The sequence below is a fragment of the Sylvia atricapilla genome, chromosome Z (genome assembly GCF_009819655.1).
Source record: "Sylvia atricapilla isolate bSylAtr1 chromosome Z, bSylAtr1.pri, whole genome shotgun sequence".
In the NCBI taxonomy this organism is placed as follows: Eukaryota; Metazoa; Chordata; class Aves; order Passeriformes; family Sylviidae; genus Sylvia; species Sylvia atricapilla.
Window position 1 is genome coordinate 48,280,191 of NC_089174.1, and position 19,892 is coordinate 48,300,082.

The 19,892-nt window shown below is 39.1% G+C and overlaps 1 protein-coding gene across 1 annotated transcript in view; it reads left to right on the top strand.

The window, feature by feature from the left end:
• The window catches only part of MOB3B (MOB kinase activator 3B), a 35,076-nt gene extending 26,267 nt beyond the window's left edge, over window positions 1–8,809 (top strand). The window contains exons 2-4 of the mRNA XM_066338868.1: window positions 3,568–3,770; window positions 8,386–8,490; window positions 8,771–8,809. Coding sequence (XP_066194965.1) covers window positions 3,568–3,770; window positions 8,386–8,490; window positions 8,771–8,809 — 347 coding nt within the window. The remainder of the gene's footprint in view (window positions 1–3,567; window positions 3,771–8,385; window positions 8,491–8,770) is intronic.
• Window positions 8,810–19,892: the final 11,083 nt, after the last annotated feature.

Genomic DNA, 19,892 nt, shown 5'->3' on the forward strand with positions numbered 1-19,892 from the left:
GAGAAGCTGTCAACATCTTCTTTCGTGCCTGACAGGGCCAATCAATGACTAGTTTTGAATATTGACACTTTGTTAAACCACTAGAAAGCTGAACACGCCTCTGTGAACACACATGTTAAAATCAAACCCCAGGGAAGCTCTCTTTTGCTTCCAGCTTGAGAACAGGTAAGAGGATGCCGGTGGGACCAGCCCTGGCCCAAGCGGCTGCCAGGCAGGGGAAGGGGGGGCCTCAGCTTGGCTGCTGAGATACTAGCTGCTTCCCTCCTTCCCCCAGCAGCATGGCCTCCAAAGAATCCTTTACCATAAACAGCTCCAGCTGCCACTGCCAAGTCATCTTGCTGAGAGTGTCCCAGCGCCACAAAAATCATGTGGCTGAGACCATGGGCAGCTCTGCATCTGTGCAGAATGGCCCTGCAGCTGAAATTGAATGCAGCCAGAGCGGCTGTGGCCATTCTGGCTGGGCCCCTGAGATCCTGGCACAGCCTCCAGTGCAGCCTGAAGTGCATCATTGTGGCTGTGTCAGCCACCCCCCAGCAGAAACCATCAATGAACCCTCCACAGACCCCGGGCAAGATATTAACTGTTTCTTTGCACAGATAAAATTTGCAAAGCACTAATCCTCTCTTAAGTGAAAGAAAGGGACAGAGTGAAAACACGTAGAGAACAACACAAAGATACCAAGGTCAGTGAGGGAGGAGTCGAGTCCTAGATGGGAGAAAGGAGAATGAGGAGATGCCTTGTTTTTACGCTGAAATTCTTTTTTAAGGCCATGGTGATGGACTGAATTATTAGAATAACCCTTTTAACAGTGTGGAAAGAGTAAGGGGGGGGGGGGGGGGGAGGGGGGATGGAGTTTTTAAATTACAGACATGAGTAAAGGCATTTGTGTTGAAGCAAGTAAATTTTGAAGTGGCTGTGATTCCATGAGAAGCTTGAATGGAGAGAGGGAGAGAGATGAGATGAAGCCCTGCCCACAGGAAGAGAAGAAGATCTCTGTTCCCAGAGATGAACAGAACCTTTGCTTTTGAATAGCTCATCCTTAAAATAGTACCCCATGAGTTTGCCACAGCCCATGGACACAGCAGTGGGAAGGCTGTGTGAGATGGGAGGGACTTCATAAATGCAGATTCCTGGGCAGCTACTGTTTTTGAGAACTGAAACTACAAGGGAATTATATATTTTCTTGTGGAAATGCTTCCATGGCATAGCAAAAGAGAGTCCTCTCCCTTAAAGAAGTGATGACGGATTATTTTAGAGTTCTAAGTTCTAAGTTTTGTTTCTAAGTTTTGTCTCTGCACATTGTCATTGAGAAAGAAAAGAAGCTTGTAGGAAGAGGAAAAAATTTTTGAAGTTTTTATTCTGATTCTTATTAATTTTTCCCTCTTATAGTTTTGTTAATAAAGCTTTCTTTATACCCTTTAAAACTTGAGCCTGCTTTGCATTTCTCCTTAATTCTATCTCACTGCAGAAAAGGAGTAAATTATTCTAGTGGGAGTTTAACCCATTACTACATTATTTGGTGCATTCCCCAGGAAATGCAAAATTGGCAAACCAAAACCACTACTTTCCCCTTCCCCCTTTTTTAAGACTTGTCATTTTCTTGGATATAATTTTTAATTTCTGATATAGGTATATTTTACAGAAATGTAAAGCGGATTGCTGCTGTAATCATTCCTGAATTTAGCCATGCTCTAATCGCTGGAATGTGAATGTAATCATTCTTGGTGATGAGAAACTACTTGGGATTTCTATTGTGTTTTTGATAGATTATGTTTATTTTGCCCTTGGAAATAACAATTGTTATAATCCAGGTGCTTGGCTAATTGTGTTGTGTTGCAATTTAAACATTGCCAAGACATCTGTACATAATGTCATTTCTGCAATTTGACCATGTCTCAGTTCATGTCTTGAGCATTCAAGCCTTCTCCTCCATGACTTTCCACAATAGCTTTAGCATTTAAGTGAATGGATTTGACAACAAAAAGAAAGCATTTCTGAGAAGATAAAGTAACTGTGCTTTGATAGATGCAGGTATTTTTCTGATCCTTGCTTTGTACTTCAGGAATAATAAGGGCAGCATTGCGTCTCTACAAGCCACTTAAAATTATTTAAAAAGGATTTTGAAACAGCTGGTGAACCCAGTACAGGCCAAAAAAACACAAGACATTTCCCAACATTATCTGCACCTCAGCAATTGCAAATGTCAAAGTAGTTCAGGGATATTTCTGCAGGCTCATGTGTTTCTCTATTCACATGCTGATGGACACACCAATGTTCATATCCACGGAGGATAGATCCTGCTACCTCCTTGGCCAGGGATTCCAAAATGAGATGCATGTTTATGTTGATGACATGCAGACTGGTTACAGCACACCTGAAAATTTATATCATCTGTAATCAAAAATCTGGCTTTAGTATGGAAATTCTCTTTATATGTTTTCACATCACCCTCAGCACCCTATGAGTGCTGAGCAATTTAGAAGCAGACAAGAATTTGAAAACTAGAAGGCTTGCAAAAGTGTTAATTTAGTACCTCCGCCTTCTTTCTGCCAATAATAAACATATTTTCTTTTTCAGAGCATGAACTGGACTTTGAGGCAGTATGGCAATGCTTGGCTGTGAGGGCTTTTTTTATTTTTTAAGAAGCATTAGCTGTATTTATGTGGTTCAAATCCAACTTAAGCATGAATTCAGTAACTAAAAATCAGGAGACTGATAACTAAAATATCAGGTGCAACAAGGCAGAGTAGCAGTAAGGCTGTGAGAATGGCACTAAAGTCATTATGTCTGAGAGACAACTGTAGATGGAGATGAAACTTTAAGATTTTGGGGACAACTTAGTGGCACATAACTCCATGCAAGGTCAGTCTTTAATGGAAATCAGTTCTGAAAAAATATTTCATGCCTCATTATTGATGTCTGACAGTTTATTAGCAAATGGTGCTTTTGCAGCTGCTTTGGAGTCTCCAAGTATAAAGCAGTGTAACTTTAAAAGTGTTTTGAAAGAGACATTCCTGTATCTCTTCAAGAGATTTTCTATTAAAGGAGCAATCAGATTGGTGCATGTAACTGGGAGGAAGTTGAAGGTAAAAGCATAATTCTGTCAATTATTTCAAATTTGTTTTTAAATTTGATGCTGTGAAATGCCACTGTTGAGTGGCTTGAGTTGAGTAACATGAGCAGGAAGTGTATTACTTCTAAGAAGTGCTCTGTATGTATCAATTTGGGGAACAGTTGCCACATGACATAAATCCATTGATGTTAATAGTTTGGTGTGCACTGAGAATCACCTGTCTGAATGTTACAATACTGTATGTATTCATTAAATTAGACACAGGAAAAAGAAACTTGTTCCTGTCCGTCTTGATACATTAAAATTGTTTAAGTATTTGGCTGTCTTTGGTGCTAGCTGTCAAATAAAGGCATGCATAAAGTGATTTCTGGATTGGAAAAGAGGCCTAGGAAGCCATAACCTAGTTTGCAGTACAATCTCAAACTTGGCTGTAAAGCTTTTGTCTTTAGAGGATGAAAGGATGGTTATGACAACCTTGCCTTCTCTATTCACAGGTGTTCCCTTTCCAAAGAACTTTCTCCAGATCTGCAAGAAGATATTCTGTCGGCTTTTTCGGGTGTTCGTTCATGTCTACATCCATCACTTCGACCGTATCATCCTTATGGGGGCTGAGGCCCATGTCAACACCTGTTACAAGCATTTTTATTATTTTGTGACAGAGCTCAATCTCATAGACCGCAAAGAACTAGAGCCTTTGGTAAGTGTGGCATCTGGGCAAAAGCTCTAGGAAATCTTCCTCCTCCCTTCACCAAGACATTCTCATTCTTGTTGCAGTGAGTTTCCTTTAGGAACAAGGTCTGTCGTTCAACACAGATGATCTAAAGGAATGAACTCTGGCTCTTTGCATAGACCATTCCTTCTGCTATCATGCTTGTGAAATCCTCAGTAGGGTCTGTAGAAAGAGAAAAGTGCAATGTATGTTGTATGGAAAAATACAAGGTGGAAAATCCTGGCATTTGAAAATAGAAGTTCATTTGCATTTTGCTTCTTCCTGAACTATATATATAGTAAATCATTTTGTATCTGTTTGTTTTCACTGGTCAGTAACAGCATGGAAGTAAGTCATAGGAGTCACTTAAATGCATATAAAGGGAACAGTTATCTATATAAAGGTGAACTGTAAGGTTTTTTAAGTCTTTAAGTTTGTGAAGGTATTGAGTGTGTTGGATCAAGAGAACACTCTGAATCTAAGTGAGATATATGATGTGAGACAGAGGTTCAGATAATTATCAGTGTAACGAAACCAGACACTTCCTTGTGGACTGAAATAGATTAAAATTAAAATCGTTTTTAGAAGCAACAGTACAGAAATGGAAACATTTTTGCTATTGCTCACAAATTCAAATAAAGAAAAGTAAGAGAAGGAAAAGTAGAGAAGGAAAGTAAGGAACAAGCAGAGAAGGAAAAGTAAGGAGCAATTCAGAAAGCAGTTCAAATCCTCACTTGTGGCTGTTTAGCCAACTTTAAAAGGGATCAGGGGGACATTTCTCCATAGGTCAGAGTTTGGAATATATTGTATCATACAGCCCATTAGGAACTGCTGGAATCACTGGGTTGTTTTTTGGTGTTTTGGGGTTGGTTTTTTTCGGGGGGGGGGGGGGGGGGGCGTGGTTGTGGGGGTTTTTTGTGTTTGTGGAAGTTTGGTATTTTGTTGGTTTGTTTTTTGGTCTTGTTGGTTGGTTGGTTGGTTGGTTGGTCGGTTTTTGGGTTTTGGTTTTGGTGTTTCTTTTTGCTGGGTCTTTTCAGTTTCTTGGGTTTTTTTTTTCCCCCTCACAGAATCACAGAACAGCTGAGGTATTGGCTGGCACTTGTGGATATCATGTAGTCCAAATCCCTGTGTCCTGTGTCATCCAGAAAGGGTAACAGGACCACATCATGTTTTAGTTGTTTCATATAAAGGCACTTTGCCACTTTCAGAATTGTTTCGTATCAACTGTGCTACACACAGCTTTGCAAAGTGATGTTTGCCTCCATTTCTGCAGGAACTGGACATGTTGCAGGTGTTATTCTTGTATGTACTTAGACTGATTGGAGGAGAGTCTGTGAAGTAAGACAAAATGTATCATCTTGTTTTCAACAGTTTGCAAGGCCCACTGAAAGACCCTTCATCTGGCCTGTATTGATAAGCTGAAATGTATCTATGCTTTTCTCTGCATAGGAGAATTTAATATGCTATATAAATATGTCCTAAGGGATAGAAGGCAGCCCTGCTAAAGAGATCTTTTCTGCCAGACTCGTGTAGCTATTAAATACTGAATTTGAATCATAAGCAAAGTACAAATCAGAATATCTCAGAGATTGGAATAGAGATGATCTTAAGTCTATTACAAGAGTTTTAGAATACAGAGGGGACAAAAATGGTTTAATGCTGCAGTTAGTGGGTATCAATACCTCTGCACAAAGCTGACACATGTAGATTTGGGGCCAGAGTGGTGCAGGAGTTTACTCAAGTCCAGCAGCAGAGCAAGATGGAAATATGCTCTAACTGGTGTGTGCTTTCCTTTAGTATTCCTTCCTTCACAAAGTTATTCTTGGGATAATTGTATGATCATTAACTTTGCTGGGATTCTCCATCTTCCAAATAAATGTTTCACTTGCTTCCCTCTTCCTGTTCTTGACTTGGGTGGGTATCAGCAGTGTGGAAATGAAGGAAAAAAAACCCCATGCCTGTATTTTTCTCTTCAGCTGAGCAAGGAGAAGGGAGGGAATTGCTAAGCAAAGCAGGCATTACAAATAGTCTTGATTTTTAATGCACTAGTTGAGGACAACCAGTGGACTGCCAAGTTCACCATGACAGGAAATGAGCCTGCATTATCTCCCTAATTAGAAAATGGACCAAGAGATTATTAAATAAACAGACTACCACATGCTTTAACAAATGGGAAGACAACTGATTTATCAACATAACTTAAGGAAGGGAGAATAACTGGGCATGTTGGCAGTAGATGAATCATAATATTAGTCTGGAGGACTTATGGTCTGTTTAAAATAGATTTTATCAAACTTTTGCAATCCAATGCAGCAGTTATAAAATCAAATTAAACAAATATTTCAAAAAGGGTTCTCCCTCCCATCTGGGAGTTGCATAACTTGTCCTTTCTTCAGTCGAAAAGATGGCTATAGTTTAAAATACCATTATAGTTTATATGTCATCTTCCCATACTCATCAGCAGGTTAATTTGACAGATTCTTGAGTCTGTGTTTCATAGAATTGTTTTATATGGGGACAAAAGAAGAAACTGACATAGTCACTGACCCCACAAAGGGTCCTGAGGAAAACCCACATATCCAATTGGTTAATTTAGGGTAAAAGAAGTTGTCTGAAAGTGTATGATTTCTTTTCTACAGCCAACAGATAGACAAGGCAGCACCATGAGGGCTCTCAGAAGACCCTTGAAGTATGCCTTCATCAGGAGGCTACGGGGAAACATAGCTTTAAGATGTATTATTTGTTTTGTGCTGTTTCCCTGTGTGACCAGCTTTATTTCCCACTGTCAGAAGTGCACCGTAATTCACTTCTGAGCCACTTCCATGACCAAAACACCGTAGGCGTGGGAGTGCCTATTACCTCCACCCCACCCTCATCCTTTGTAGGTGACAGCTTGTCAAAATTCAAACACAGCATCTAAATATACTTTTTAGTGAGAATCTTTATGGAGCTGCCTCAGCACATAAATTTGTTGTTCAAACATTGGCACAGCTAGAGTAAGTAGAGCCCTTCTACTTCCTTCCTGTAATCTGTTTTCTCTGACATTGTATACTATAGCATGTAGGACTTAAGAAATATACTATATAACTTTATAAGCACATAATGAACAAAACAATCTTGGTTCATGGAATTTACTTAATTTATTGCCAGTTAACAAATTTTTGATTACTGATCTGAGTACTGAGAAGAAAAAAGACAATTAAACAAAACAGTTGGCAAAGAAACACCTTTCTTCCCTGGGCTCTAATTCAGTAAAAAACTTCTCACTGCTTGCAGATCTCCACTCATCTTGAGTTTGCTAGGTTACATTCAGATACTTCTAATCCCTTCAGTGAAATGAGGGGCAATGCAGGACACTGGGGAGGTTGCTTACTTCTTAATTGTGGTCCTGCACCCCATTGTGGGTTTACTGTGCGACACAGTCCCTTCACAGTGTCCCTGCTCTGGTGTGCACCCATGATGCAAAGTTATTTCAGAGCTGTGTCGGCTCTGGCACATCGCCCTTCCTTCCAATAATCTGTCTTTAATCACATCCCAACAATGCCACCATTTGTCTTGTCCTCTTAACAGCTGGTGCTTTCTTAAATATCTGTGAGCAGAGGCACCATGTGCTTCTCTAGCAGAAATTTTGGCACATTATGGGTTTACTGCTGTGATGTTAAAGGCAGATGGAAGTAGCTGGCTGACACAGGATGGTACATGACCTCCTGCCACCATAACCAACCCTGCCAGCCCCCTGCCACCAAAACCCTTCCAGTAAAGCCCAGTACAAAGCATATTCTAAGTCATATGTGATCTGGTTGAAGACTTACTTTCTGTTTCCAATTTTGTTTTAGTTTTTTTGCCTATCTCTGGGTAACAGTTCTCTTCATCAATCTTCTTATATGAAATATAAAAAATACTTAGCATTTGACAGAAGTCTTCTGAGCCTGAATTTAACAGTATTTGCAAAGTACCCTGGTGCCACAAAATAAGAGTTGTACCAAGAGAAGACCTTTCTCCTAGTTCTGCCTCCTACCTTCAGCAGCAAACTGGATCCTTGCTCTAGAAGTTACACTGGTTGAAAGGAGAAATCAGCAAGCTTTTAGGAACCTGGGCTGCTGGGGGTTGATGGGTCCATCTGTCAGAGGATGGGAAGCGCATCTTTGGCTATAGGCTTGCCTAGCTGATGAGGAGGTCTTTAAATTAAAGGTGCCACTGGGAGGGGAACCTCAGTCCAGCCCACTCCTACTAGTTGGATAGCCGTGCAAATCAGTTTGTTCCCAGCAGATTCCTAAATAACTGGAAACTCTTGATGGTAGCAAAATTTTCTTCTGAGGTCAGGGCTAATAGACAGCATAGAATAGTAATTTGCTTTGCTTATTCTCAAGTTTGGTTTTGTTTATAAATCACACCTTATGAAAACATTGAGCTTTTTCTCAAAGCAATTTTTATATACATTTTTTTCATTAGAACAGAAAGCCATAAAACATTTGAAAGTAATAATTACATTTGAATGTTACATTAATATGTTAATGTTAATAGTTACATTTGACAAAAAGTAGAGAAGGATATTGCTTATGTGCACTGTTCTGCATGCTTTTGAAATGTTGATTTCATTTAGATGCAAAGACTATCAGCCACGGTAGCAATTGGCTGGAACTGGGGGGAAATGGTGACAATCAGTGGAGCTGAGTGTATAAAAATGGTGAAGCTGGAAATTGCCTCCGTGAGCATGGACTTCATCTGCAGGATAAACAAGGACAACAGGATTTTCTTGCCTCATTATTCTCAGTGTAAAAGCTTCCATTGGCTATATAGCATGATTGGCTTCTAAAAACATTTTCATCTGACATTTGGAGCTGCTTAAAAGTAGTTATAACATGGAAGATACCAAATCAAGAAGACTGTTTTCATGAGAGTTCTTCCAAGTCTCCTGTCTATTTCAAGATAGGCAAATTAACAGTTCTGTTGTCATATAGTGACATTTATGCTTTTTGTTTTTCTAGGGTTACAGACCTCATAAATATCAGCCCCCAGCTTTGTAACTCTTTTCACCTGCCTCTGTACATGAGGCCAGAGTAGCTACTGGTATATGTCCAATTTATGTCTTTTCACTAAATTATTAGCAGCTTTGCTGCATCTTTGTCTACACCACAAAAAATGTTTGCTCATCAGGCAATTCATTGCCAGCAGTGCCACAGATGTAGTAGAAATACTGTAAATATAACACTTCTACCTTCATTCAGTACTCACAGTGGAAAATTCAGCTGTAGGAAGTTTAGCAAAACATGGCAAAGTATTGGCATTTTGACACAGGCAGTCTGAGATGAAGCACAGCTGAGTGAAACAGGATGATTACAAGACACCTTATGCAGACAAAATTTTCAAGGATGTATTTCAAAACAGAATATTTCTTTTTTAATTCACTGAGGTTTTTTCCAAAATATTGGCTTGTCTGCTTAGTTATTTTATTATGTTTATGGCAAAAATTAGAATTTGCACTTTTCCAGTCCATATTCTTTGTATATCCACTTATAATCTTCATGAAAGCAGTGGAGGTATGCACAAATCAGTAGAGTCTAAAATGCAAATTATTTACTAGTTAGCAGAGGACAGTTTGAGCTCAAGAGTACAGGAGAACTAATTTCATTACAGTTCTTGTTGTCACTATTCTTTAAAGCTACATAGTTTTACTTTTACACTGCTGCTCATTGCCATCAAAGTACAGCCCTTCAGTTCTTTTCAAGGTGTCCTGTGTTACAGCACGTGAAAGAAGTAAGACAACAATAATATTAAGCCATTGTTTTAAAGATACCTTCTGCTGTTTATTCTTCCAGACTTCCCAGTGTATTGTGTGTGCTGCCTGGATGCCTTAAGCTTTGGGCAGGGAACATGTAATGAACAAGCAGACTTGTTCGGTCGCTGCTGCCAACTAGAAAGTGTTGGGGTTTTTTCCTTTTGGAACTGCAAAAAAACCCAAAAAACAACCAACTAAAAAATCCAAACGACCTAGCATTTCCTGTCCCCAATCCAGTTATGGTGTTAATATCCAACGGGATTTTCTTTACATTGTACAAGCAGTGAGAATTTCTCAAAAAATGGATCTGATCACTAACTAAAGAAGAAATCAGTTATAGGTAAATGCCATCCTTTCCATGTCCTGCAGGAACTTAGAAGGAAATTGAGAACTCTAGGACTTAACATTGCTGAAAAATAGAATTCTCAACTCTGATGCTCCAAGGTGTACTTCCAGGCTAGATTTTCTGAATTTCTGGCACACATTTTCAGTGACTATTTCTATAGCAGCTGTTTTGCTTGCACTGAACTCAAGACAGAAGGACTTTCCTAGTGATGTTTTGGTTAACTGTTTAAAAAAATGCCGAAGATTTCCTTTATTTAGCACTTAACAGCTCTCTTCAGTAGTCTAGCTGTCAAAAGGCAATTGTAAAGACAGTGTTAAGAAGAAATTTCAGAAAAACTACTTTATTTAACTAAAAGTCTGTGTTTTCTTAATTTGAACAGTACTTCTTGAGTGACTCTATTAGTTTTATTCAGTGTTGGATTGGACTGTTGTTATTCTTTCTAAACCTGCAAGAACCAGAAAACTGATAAACTGCGAGCCCCCTATTTCTAATTGTCAAAGGAAAAAAATTTCATGTCACATGAACTTTGAAATTCTGCAAAAGAAAAAAGAAGTGAAGAAAAGTGTATTTATTGTCCCATTCAATTAGATCTGTTAGTCTATAAAATTTATGCAAAATACCTACTATATGCAACAAAATTGTAGTTCATAGTGATGTCTCCTGCAAAATCTTATGTTAAGGATAAATCTTATGCAAAATTTTATGCTAAGGATAGTTATAGTGTTTGCTTATTCACTCTGCATTACTTCAGTGTGAGAAGCATAATATTCCAAGTCTGTTTAATAGGGTAAGGTACACTAAACCCAACTTTTATTTTATTGTTACAGAAGATGAAAACATGCAGAAGGAGAATATACCTCCTTGGAATGTGACAATTTTAAGCAAGTAATCCAAATGCATTTTCTTTGTATCTAGCTGTGTCTAACTTTACTCACAGGTCTATTTGGCAAGGTAATTTCCTGATCCTGTTCCTACTTGCAGTCAGTTGATAAAATACCTTTGTCATCAGTGATAAGGGATTACATTTGCAGACAGGAGTATTATCTGTGTCCTGCAAATATCACCAAGCAAATTCATGAGAAACCAAACAGGATTATTGTCAGCCTGTCCTCAACTTCAAAACAACTGCCCTGAAGCCAAAGAGATTGTCTGAGAGATTAATTTAATGCTGTGCACCATGATAATTGAGGCCCATTCAAGTGGAAAACATTGTGAAACCTAACAAAGGAAATACCTGAATGATCAATATACTCACTAGAGAGAAATTAGCAGTCTATTGGGTTTTTTTCAGTCAGGATACAGAGAGAGGGGAAATGGAAGAAATAGAGGGATTTTTTTTTACTAACTTGGAAGAGAACAATTTCTAAATTAATGTTTAGGGCATGGTTCTAACCAAAACTTCCATTAAAAAAAAAAAAAAAAAAAAAAAAAAAAAAAGCTTTTTATATGACTTTACTGCTACAATTTTGTTTTCAGCTTTCCTATCCTCGTCAATACATATTAGTTGTGCAGCACAGTTACATAGATCTCATCCTCTTGTAAACAGCTTCTTTTGTCATCATGATACAAAGTGCTTTGTCCACATGTTAATAAATTGCTAACTATTGAGAGGTTTGTGAAGAAAGCAGCAAGAAGAAGTTGCAGATGTCATAGCCATTTGTGCTTTGAAGAACAGATCTTTCTCTTCTTCATCTGCTTATTCTGCAGTTGTGATTTGATCTATGAAAGAACTCTGAACTGGCTGCATTGGTGCATCACTGGGCCTCTCGGTGTGCATATAGCATTCCCTGTGGCTGTGGCTCTCTTTTCTGTTCATGAGGGTAAAGAGGAGAGAGGTGTGTCCCAGTGATGCTTGTGTTTGCTCAGCAGAGCCTTCTAGTCGTGAGCCGCAGATCAGGTTGGGTTGTACTGTTACAGGTCCATAAACTGAAAGGCCTGTTTGTGTACTGCTTTTCTGCCAACACTGTGTATTGCCTCACAGGATGGTTGAATTCTAAGTTCCTTACCTGTGAGACTGTGGTTTATGCAGTGGGGTTTTGTTTTTTTGTGGTTTTGTTTTATGTTGGCTTTCTGGGGTGTTTTTGGTCTGTGGGTTTTTTTTAGGGTGGTTTTTTGGGGGGTTGTTCTTGTTTTGGTGTTTTTGGGTTTTTTGTTTTTTTTTTTTTGGTGAGGTTGTTTTTTCAGTTGTTTTTTTGTTGTTGTTGTTGTTTGGGTTTGGGTTTGTTGCAGTATTTGGAGACACCGGTCGCTCCCTTTGTAGTCAGTAAGTGTCGCCGACTGCCCAGTTCCCCAGCAAGGGTCTTCTGGGTGCCGCGACCTTCCCAGGTGAGTCGCCCAATGAGAGGCGGCCTCAACCCAGGCGGCACAGGCACTCCTATAGAGTGACCAGCTCAGCTGTGAGATCGCAGAAGCGATCAAGCCTGTCAGCTCTCGCCAGGCTGTAGCTGCCGAAGCAGCTTCCTTCCAGGCAGGGGTTTACTCAGGTGATGCTGGACAAACCACAGGAGCTGGGGGTCTTCTTCAGGAGCCTTCTTTATTCTCCAATGACTCTCCGAGGAAGGACCCAAAGGTCTCGGGAGCTGGATTTTTATTCTTAACTCAGGGGGTGGGGTTTACTAAAGCAACCAATAGAGGCACGGATTGAAAGGTTAGCCAATCGGAGAAGGGATCCAAAAGGAACCAATCAGAATACAGAACTGAGGGGAAGACATAACAACCAATCAGGGGTAGGGTAATTAACATACCAGGAAGTAACTTTAACTGCCAGCTTCAAACAGCAAGGGGTTAGACAACTAGGTTAGAGAAATTCAAGGGCTACACACCCTCCATTGGAGCGCCGGGAGCATTGCTCTTTCCGCATAGTCTTTGGGAGCCTCCACAAGTAAGCTTGGCAAATGGATTTGGCGGCATGGTGCCCGCTGCTGGCTTGTCCTTGCTCTTGGCCACTTGGTCAGGTCTTCCAAGCTGATGGTTGCCTCCAGGCAAGGTATACCTGCCTCTCAGCAGGTAAGGCTGTTTCTCTATCTACTTGCCTGGTGACACACTTGTATATACATTTAAAAACCTCATTATGTTTAAAAAAGTTGTCAAAGGGTTAAAACAAGATGTTTCCACATCATCCTTAGGCTTGCTAACTGGCAGCAGGAGGAGCAGAGGAGAGAGAGTGTCAAGCCGTGCTTTGCTTCAGTTTGGAGAACTGGAAGTGAGGATGGGATGCAGGCACTGAAGGAGTATTTCAATCTTTAAAACAACACTGGCTTTTTAGTGAAGGTCATTATTGCATTTTTTATTTTTTCTGATGTTCTTATAGAGTACTATTATTTATTCTGTTTTTTTCACTTCATCTGCTTTCTCATCAGCTTTTGAGCAGGAGGGGCCTCTGACTTCTGTTATATACAGTTACAAGGGTGATGTTTGTTTAAAGGGTTTTTGCCTTGTGTTTTGCTAGCTATATTTTATACTCCCATAACCACAGCAACACAGTTTTCTTAGAAAAACATCATTCTTTGTGGGAAACTCATTATTCTTGTAATCCATTTAGATGCAGTCAATATCTTACCACATGTTTAAAAGAGATTTCCTCAAGTAGTCCTGGCTATGTTGCATTTTTTCCATTCTTCCCCTGCTGCTTTTAAAGGTGAACTGAGGAGTAGAAATTTAAAATAGTTAGGTGTAGATTTATGTGCTGAATATATCTAAAATTTATGTTGGAGCATTATGGAGAGGAGAGGACCAGATATTTTTCAGAAATAAAAATCAATTACCTTTTTAAATATTGCTTTTTTCCTTTCATCTGTGAAATCAAGTTGGTACTCCCTGAAAATTATTCAGGAGTGTGTCCTTCTAAGAAATCACAAATACTAACAAAACAGGTAGATTCCTGATGCTTAGAGAGTGGCTTGTTAGCATTAATTCCAAAGAGTAAGTAAATACTTCCAGGACTTGATAAAGAATAGCAAATGTTTCTCTTTATGTTCTTTACAAGTGAGTTCCATGTTAAATTCTCCTCACTTACTGGTCTTGGCCATATTCAATACATAGAATGGGTACAGGCTTCCGGTTTGGATTTTAGATTTGAAAAACAGCATCTACTTCTGCCTTCATTTTTTTGAGCTAACTGTGTAATCCAATATTGAGAGCAGGAACAAGTCTAAATGTAGCAATGCAAAATAATGCTCAGGAATATCTTGTATATAATTTTCAAGAGGAAGTGCATCTGCTATCAAAAGCTCTGGTATGTAAAGTTTCTGTTAATTAGCATAGAAAGACTTTGAAAGTTTTCAAGTGCTCATTTGGGCCTGTGTCTCTGTGATTGATTTTCAGATTCCTTTATTTCTTTAGCCTTTATATTTCATTCAATATCCAGCTGGGACTACATATCACAGTACCTTAAGGCAAAGAGCATTTCCAGTGTTCCTGCCTTGCCAGAAGAGTCAGTTGATAGCTAATTGTCATTTGCCATGTTTGGGAAATACTCTCATGTGTTTTTAATCGATAATTGTTAGTCAAGAGCATACTTCTACAGCTTTCCCAATTTAAAATGAAGAGTGACGTTTCAGAGAAGCACAAACCCAAGGAGACACTGAAGAACATTCAGCTATTTGTTAAAGACAGTGCTCACCTAAGGCTATGCAGCAGCAGAATAACTAAGGATCAGATCTTCAGTGAGGTTTGAGGAGGAGTGTTCTGCAGAGTTACATGTGCTATGTTCTCTAGTGCCCATCAGAATCAGTGAGAGATATGCCAACAGGCTGTGTGACGAGTGGATGGTTCATTTTTAAAGGTAAGTATCTCAGAGGGCGCAAAATCTGGCAAGTAGGAGCAACTTGTTCAGTAACAGGCTCAGCAGCAGGCTCTGCAGCACACAGCATGCCTCATGCTGCCACCCAGCCAAGACTGGACACGGAGGGTATGACCCTTCCTCTCCTCCTCACCAGCATTTTGAGTGAAGCCAACTTTTTCTTTGCCAGCATCCAAATTATATCAGTCTCTTTGAGAAAACATTTCCTGGTTATCGTGTGAATTCCTCTAAGAAAATAACAAGTCGGAGTGTGTCACTCCCACAAAGCTTGCACCAATTCACTCTCACAGGAATCATGGACTTTTTCTTTTTTTAAAGCACATCTAATTCACTCTCATTGGGTGAAATCAGTGAAAACTCAAGCACATATATGCAGGAATGCAATGTGACTGTTCTTGTGTGTCCTTCATTTATCAGTAACCATATACAGAGTAACCAATACAGATAACGTTTCTATGCATCAGAAATATGAACGTTTTTTAAAGTTAAAAATTTTTCTGACTTTACAACTTCAGTGAGATTTTCAAAACAGTGGCCAAGCAGCTGTTGGCACAGAAGGCCTTGCAGGGAGAAAGTTACAGAGCCATTTGCAGCAATGTTCTCAGGGTAGGGAAATAGAATCTATAGAGAAGACTCTGGATGTAACTGTATAACAAAAAAAAAAAAAAAAAATCAGAATATAAGGGAAAGAGAGGGTTGGGGAGAATTTGTATTACTATAAAAAAATAAATTCTGCCTCTAGAGAGAAGTTAGAAATGGCATGAAAGGTTCATGCTTCATGGCTGTCATGGCAAATTGGTTTAAAGCCCTCTAGTTTACATCTTATGCATGTAAGTTCCTACTCTGCCCTTTTCCTGGACACATTTATCCATATCTAAACTCCTACCTCTGATGCTATTGCAGTTTTCCTTCCACCTTCTGAAGGAGGGTGGTCCAGTAAGCTCTCCTATGGTCCACATTAGTGCCTGGACTGCTTTTGTAACAGGGTAAGATGATACAGTCTGACTGAAAATCACTCTTCAGCAGCAGTTGCAGAAGGAAGTTGCCATGTTTTACCTCATAGATCAGCCTTGATTATAGGAAGTACACTAGGAACATGCAGACACTGAGTATGTGTAAAAATAAGGGCCAGAAAAGATAAAAGCTGCTTTGAAATGCATTAACACCTAATAATTCTTCAGTAGGAAGCTGTCCAACACAGCACTGAATTTTATTTAGTTCTGCATTTGGTGTTTGTTGCTCTAATTAAATAAACTAATCACAACTATTTAAGAAAAAAAACAAAACAACTAAAAAAAATTAAGGAGAAAAGGAGACAGATTTTTCTGTGAACAGTGAGCTTTGTCATATTTAATAAATTGGAGGAGAAGCCACTACTAGTTCAGCTTACTGTATATATCACTGTGGAAATCACATATTACTGTATAAATTCCCAGACTAATTACCATTGTCTTTATAACAAATGACAACATTCCATTCTGTTACATGCATAGCATCAAATTACAAGTAATGCAATATAAATATACAAGAAAGAAAAACTAATTAAAGGTTTGGAAAGGGATGAGAAAGTCCCACAATTATGTGTAGGATTCTAGGTGGAAGGGTTATCTGTTAAACACAGATACAGTATGTATCTTACACAGCGTAAGATACAGTTACAAAATTGTCATGAAGGCATTTGCATTAGATCTTAATGACCTCATAAATTATAAAAAAATATTCAAGCAAGCTGAGAGATTTTTCAGAGACTCCTGATAACTTGGTAAATCTTGATTGATTTTCCAAGGTAAATGCTCTGTGGTCTGGTGTATGTGGATGGCTGCTGGTCAGATAATGCCTTTCCAGAAAAACAGCTGACAATTATGAAGTTTAATAGAAAAGAGCAGCTATTTACCAAAGAGTTTGTATCAGAGTGCTTGTAAATCAGGTCTAATAAAATCCTGAGTGGATCCCAAACCCCAGTTCATAATGGAGTCTGTGAATGGTCCAAAACCCCATCTTAGAGATGAATGCCACAGCTCTGGTCAAGTCCTCAAGGTTTGTATTCCTATGCCCTTTTTGCCTGCGGGTAGGCAGAAATAACTAAGCAGAGAAGGTGTATCTAGGGCTGTTGTTGGCTGCAGGTTCAATGGAAATTATTTGAATCCATTTTCTTACATTAAATTAAAAGGTTTCTGGCATTTGTAGTTGATTCATTTCTTTGGGCAAGGGGATGTAGCACCATTTACCTGACATATCTAGGGATTTATTAGGTTATAAAAGCTGTTAAAAGTGACCAAATGCTATATTTTATTTGCCAGTTGTGTTCATTGTCCCTGAAGGTCACAGAAAGGGGCAGAAACATGGTGCAATATAAAAACACATGAATTTACAGAGTTGCAGAAATATTAACAGTGAAGAGGCCTGTGCACACTTTATCACAAATGCCATTTGTTTTTTTATTTCCCCTTCTTGTTTTACAGAAGGAGATGACAACCAGGATGTGTCACTAAAAACTACATACTGAAGACAAGCAAAGTCCAATTTCCTTCCTACTGTGAAGTTCAAGAGCAGGACAGCTCCCATGAACTGAGCCTGAAATCCCTAAAAGAAGGGAAAGTTGGGATCCACAGTTACTGTCACAAATGCTTCTCTTCAGTGTCAGTGTTGTTAATCCTAAATATGCTGCTAAGAACCTCATCTGAGCAACATGGATTATTGAGAAAAGAAGAATCATATCAGTTCTAGCTCCTTTATCAGAGATAAGAACCGCTTCAGCCACAGGTAGTGGCAGACAGTGTCCCTGCTGCTAAAGCTTTACTGAAATTCAAGTCCCTGGGCTGACCTCCAGACTAATTGTTTCAAAATGAAATTTGCTTTCTTTTTCTTTTGTTTCTTGGGATGTGCTTTCTTTTCTAACTGTAAGAGACTATTAAGACGTTCTGGAATCAAAGAAGACTTAGTCTTTAATGCTCCCTACCCCACTCCAGGCCACCCAAGACTTGGCCACCATTCCCAAATGCCAGCAAGCCTTCTGTTTCCAGGAGGACAGCCATCTTTCAGCTGAACAGGCAGTTTATGATTCATTGCGACTCAGAATTTAATGACAATGGGAGGGTTTCTGATCTCAACTACATGAACAGGGATCCAGATATAACTCTGCAATGCTGAAGTATTTTCCTTGAATTCATGCTATGACTGACAGCAAATGTTCACAGTATCTCTATATTGCATAAAAAACCAGCTACAGTCAACATTTTCCTGAAGCATGCTATGAAGTTACATCAATCTGTTGTGTAATTTCATATCCTTCTCTCCCCTTAGAAAAGGATCCTTCTCAATCACCCTAAAATTCCATCTTTTCAGAGAAAAATAAATTTAATTTGAGTAACTTGCAGGAAGATACAGTAAAGATGAGTAGTAAAAAAGGTTAGAGCAGGAGGGACTAATTGAAGATCTCTGTTGCCGCTAAACTATGCGCAGCAATGTGACTAGCTTTGTACACTGAGCTAACACAATATTTTTCCAGAACTTAATCCAAATGAATTAACACATGTATGGACAGTCAGGAAGGATCCATTGCAGAAAATCAAGTCTCTACACCAAATACACCCTGAGGAAACTTTCTTCTGAAAAAAAGTTTTAAAAAATTGAAAAATGAAAGTGATATTTAACAAAAGTATCACAAGAAAAATACTTCTGAAAAAATGGGAATCAAGTGGGACACATCTATGTATTCTGTGCCTTGCAATGAATTTTGCACACTTTGTTATTGTGAAAAGTTATTTTTTTTCCCGAGTAAGTGCTGAACCCTGTTGCTGCCTTCTCCTCGAATAAGTTTAGGTATGTTTACATCTTCTGAGAGAGAAACAAAAAAAAAAGTCTCATGGAGCATCCAGCAATTGGAACATTTGAAACAGAGGGGTAGAAGACACTAAAGAATAACAGCAGATATTTTCTAGCTTAATGTTGTAGCACATTCTGATTTACTTGCCTGCTTGCTTAAATCAAGGCTTGTAAAATTCTTGGGAAAAAAGTGATTTTGTCTGTGAACATTTGGTGTATTTGGGATGGGGGCTTTTCTGCGTGTCTAGAATTACACAGGCAGCATTATCCTTTGCTTTTAAGGGGATGGACCTAAGTGTTCCTACCTCCTTTGGTAGTCTTTCCAATCAGGTTAATTCTTTGGTGATTGGAATGCACACACAGATGATTTCTGTTCTGCTGACACTTCTGCAGGATATAACTAGCTTCTGGAATTCATTGCCACAGCTACTCCTGAGCCTACCTCATTTTAAAGATGAAAAATATATCTTCTTTGGGATGGTTCATGTAGCTGGTGACTACCTGGAATTACAACTTCAATTGCTTATAAAGGATTTCTTGAACTCCTCCAAAGTGCCTGGGCTGTGGCACTGTTTGAGATAAAGCTGTAGCTAACGCAGTGCACTTCAATTCCACTCCCACTGTGGACAGTTGCCATATGGTGTTCTCAGTCTGGGCAACACCAGTTGGTATCTGAAAGATTAACATAAAGATGCAAAGGTGTGGAATTTAGTGCAAAAAGATCAAAGTCAATACACAAATTGAAAAACATGGGGGTTTATGCATAATTTAATCTTCATTTTATTTCACTACTTACCATATGCTTTTTTGGGACTATTCACTGCAGCTCAGTCTGATGATTAGGCAGAATTTTTTCTCAGTTACCATTTTGTGAATGTGAAACACTTCAGTTGGAGTGTCTTCCTTTTCTTTTAAACTGGTTTTTTCCCCACAAACTCCTATGTTTCATTTTCTGGTAGGGCACAGTGTATGAGGCAAAAGAGTGAAGTGCAGAGTTGAACCCTAGAGGATTTGTGTTTGACCTGATCAAAATGGCAAAAACCCGCCATGGCAAAAACCCATTATTGCACAGGAGATGAACCATCTGCAAAGGAGAAAAAAGTGTACTTGTTTTGCTTGCTTATTCTGCTAGGAAAAACACTGAGTTTTCTTCCTCCACTTGACAAGGTGTGGCCTTCTGCTGAGAATCTCTCAACATGTACTCTTGCTTCTGCAGCACAAACATTCAGCCACTACCTGGCCATCATGTCCCATGGTCCATTTCTCCTTTTCCACTCCATGGTGGCTGATAAGCAAATAAGAATGTTTGGAATGTGGCATCACTATGTAAAAATATCATTTTACCCCTTCCCATAAAGA